The following is a 3,080-nucleotide window of genomic DNA, read 5'->3' as shown; positions in this document are numbered from 1 at the left end:
GTCATTTATTCTCCTGTCCTGTAGAATGGCACACTAAAGATCATTGACAGGAAGAAGCACATCTTCAAGTTGGCGCAGGGCGAGTACATCTCCCCTGAGAAGATCGAGAACATCTACATTAGAAGTGAGCCTGTGGCACAGCTCTATGTTCACGGAGATAGCCTGCAGGTGAGAATACTAAAACAAACACACATTATCTTAATGGCGGATAGACCTTAATTAATCTTATTCTTAGCTGTACACGTTAAGCTTTCCAAGGTGCAAATTCACTTAGTGGCTCCTAAGAGCAAGGGGCTGGGAATATGTATGACCTATGGTGCTCCATTTCATGTCAGGACAAATATAATACACAATCCTCTGTCTTGTGCTAATTGTCGAGCTTATTTAGTACACAATCTTTTGACTTTTCGATTGGGTTTGCTCTTTCAAGTCCTGTTTGGTGGGAATTGTGGTTCCTGACCCCGAAGTCATGCCAGAATGGGCCAAGAAAAAAGGCATAATAGGCACCTACAAGGACCTCTGTAAAAACACGGTAGGTGGCACGCTGCTCAAAGGCTGTTAATAATAGAGGCTAAAAATAATAAAGAATTCTATGGAAATTCATTTTATTTTTTAATCAACAGGAATTAAAGAAGGCAATCCTTAAAGATCTGGTGCATCTGGGCAAGGCCAGTGGGCTTCACTCTTTTGAGCAGGTAGGTAGGCAGTTATGTGTTTGGGTTTGAGGCCAAAACGGTTCGCTCTGCCTTTTGTTGTAGCAGTATTTGTCTTCTTATCTTTAAAATACATGTAAAATAACCTTGTTCTTAAAGATACAGAACACATTTCTTCAGTTGACATTGATTTTATATATATTGATTTTTATTTCTTAAAACAAATAAAGCTGAAGTCAGTTATTCGCCTAGGTGCTGGTTCCCTTGGATAAGCAAAGGTTTAGCTTAAAAATACTGTATATTACAGTACTTATGCTAAGACTTATTAATGTATTAACAATAGTAATATTGCCTAAATTACACAACCCAGGGTTCTTGTCTTGTCACACGAAATCTTGGTCTCATTCAACGTCTTTTCTGTTCTTCCACATTTTCCATTTAAAGGTGAAAAACATCTACATCCACAACGAGATGTTCTCCATTGTAAACGGCCTCCTGACTCCGACACTGAAGGCTAAGAGACCAGAGCTGAAGGAGTTCTTCAAGGAGAAGATCGACCAACTCTACAGCAGCATCTCCATGTGAATGCCGGCAGACCTCATTTTCCTTCAAGCATCTAAAAACTAAGGCCTGCTTTGACCATTGACCTGCAGTGGGACAAAGATGTGACATCTTGGGCTTAACATGCTTTGGAGAAACACCCCCCTTCAAAGGAAGATTTAAAATGTTTAAATACAAAGAAATTAAGTGAAATGCAATACACGTAGTTATGTTTTTCCATTTTAGGAATGCATTTACTGTATCATAATTACACGAAAACATAAGTCAAAAAGAGAGATTAGCTTCTAGTCTGTTAACTGAATTGTTTTTTATTGTGACAATGAATTTTCTGTCACATTTAAAACACCACAAAACAACGTGGTGCATTTCAGTGTTGTCCAGCACAGGGCAGTAAAGACAGATCATTGTGACACAATTTTGGCACAATAATTGTGCGTACAGAAAAAAGCAAATGCATACAGTATAACAAGTATTTTAATTCACTTTATTACTTTGTTCGATTTGTTTTAATTTAGGCATGTTAATTCTTCCACATATTGCCACCTGCTATCCACTCAAACAAACCATGAAATGCTCTGTTCATGAACATTTCATGTTGAGCAATCCATTCCTACTTTCCATCCAATCTGCTTCTCCTCTCTTCTCCATCAGTTTAAACCCACCAGCCAAACACAACCTAAAGCCACAGTCGACGACAGCAAGCAGGATGTCTTTGTGTATAGTGTAGCTCAAGGAGATGTCTTGCTGACAACTTGTAGAACAGTAATGGACCTTATCCTTAGTGGAAAACAGTAGATTTTTCTTCAAACAAACAAGCTGCTGTCAGCAGTGCCGCTCAGCAGGGCCTGATACATTTCCCCTGACCTGACACAACAAAGATCAGACCTCGTGCAATTTGACCAAAACCACACCCTCATGTTTGTGGTCAGAATCAAGGTAACAAGGTAAAGAGAGTAGCAGCTCCTGCCTTACAAATCATTGCTGTCTGCTCCATGTAGAGCATCTCAATGTTTGAGCCACATCGAAATTCACTCATTAAGTCCCCTCTACATGGCTGTGATCAGCAGTTAGCATGCAATCTTCTTGTTTATGTAAAGGACTGGCCCACTGTAACAATCAAGGTTCACAAGTCAGTTCAATCACAACTTTCTTTACATCCATCTTTGCACAAATAGTATGTCAGGTAAAAGGAAAAAAGATAACGCAAAACCAGGGCTCAGGGCAATGCATGCAGTTTGCCCTGCAAGGCTGGCACCGTTAGCGTCTGACTGACTTGAAGATGAGTATTTCTTTGTGGCCATTTAATGCAGGTTGTATGCAGCTGCCCACAGCCACTGCTGCTAGTGCAAGGCTTTGTAATGTAGGCAAAGCTGATGAATTCCACTCACTGGAGGAAAATAGAACAACCACTAACTTTTAAACAAAATAAACATTTTTTTGGAGGGTTTACACATAGAAGTAATGTATAGGCTTTTTAAGTTGTTTACCGTCCCAAAGCATAAACAGTGTGGATGTAAATAAATGAGGACAGCTAGACGTAAGCATATTTATTAAATCAATGGTTTGAATGGATTTCTTTCTCTCTTTTTGCGTGTAGTGAGATGAATTGTACTTATTTATTTATCTATTCTGCTGTAAAATGGAATCAGCACCATATCCTTGTAATGATTGAGTGCAGCAATTGGGATTAGGGAGGGTGGTAAACAAGGTCAAAGAAATAAAGATATTATGGAATGATTTTAAACTGGTGTCTTGGTTCTTTTTTCATGGGGTATTCAATGCTATTGGCATATAGCTTTTATTTTGCAATGCTACTCAGATCGTTTGCTGAAGTACCCACATGTAGTAATAATAATAATAATAATG

The 3,080-nt window shown here is 38.9% G+C and overlaps 1 protein-coding gene across 3 annotated transcripts in view; it reads left to right on the top strand.

Moving 5' to 3' along the window:
- The window catches only part of acsl6 (acyl-CoA synthetase long chain family member 6), a 49,803-nt gene extending 47,400 nt beyond the window's left edge, over nt 1-2,403 (top strand). For all 3 annotated transcript variants that reach the window (XM_032534559.1, XM_032534558.1, XM_032534560.1), the window contains 4 exons: nt 25-168; nt 431-532; nt 624-695; nt 1,098-2,403. In XM_032534559.1, the coding sequence (XP_032390450.1) occupies nt 25-168; nt 431-532; nt 624-695; nt 1,098-1,238 (459 nt within the window). In that variant the 3' untranslated portion in view covers nt 1,239-2,403. The remainder of the gene's footprint in view (nt 1-24; nt 169-430; nt 533-623; nt 696-1,097) is intronic.
- Nucleotides 2,404-3,080: the final 677 nt, after the last annotated feature.

The sequence above is a fragment of the Etheostoma spectabile genome, chromosome 13 (assembly GCF_008692095.1).
Source record: "Etheostoma spectabile isolate EspeVRDwgs_2016 chromosome 13, UIUC_Espe_1.0, whole genome shotgun sequence".
In the NCBI taxonomy this organism is placed as follows: Eukaryota; Metazoa; Chordata; class Actinopteri; order Perciformes; family Percidae; genus Etheostoma; species Etheostoma spectabile.
The sequence above is the reverse complement of the archived record's forward strand: the minus strand, read 5'-3'. Positions and strand labels throughout refer to the sequence as shown.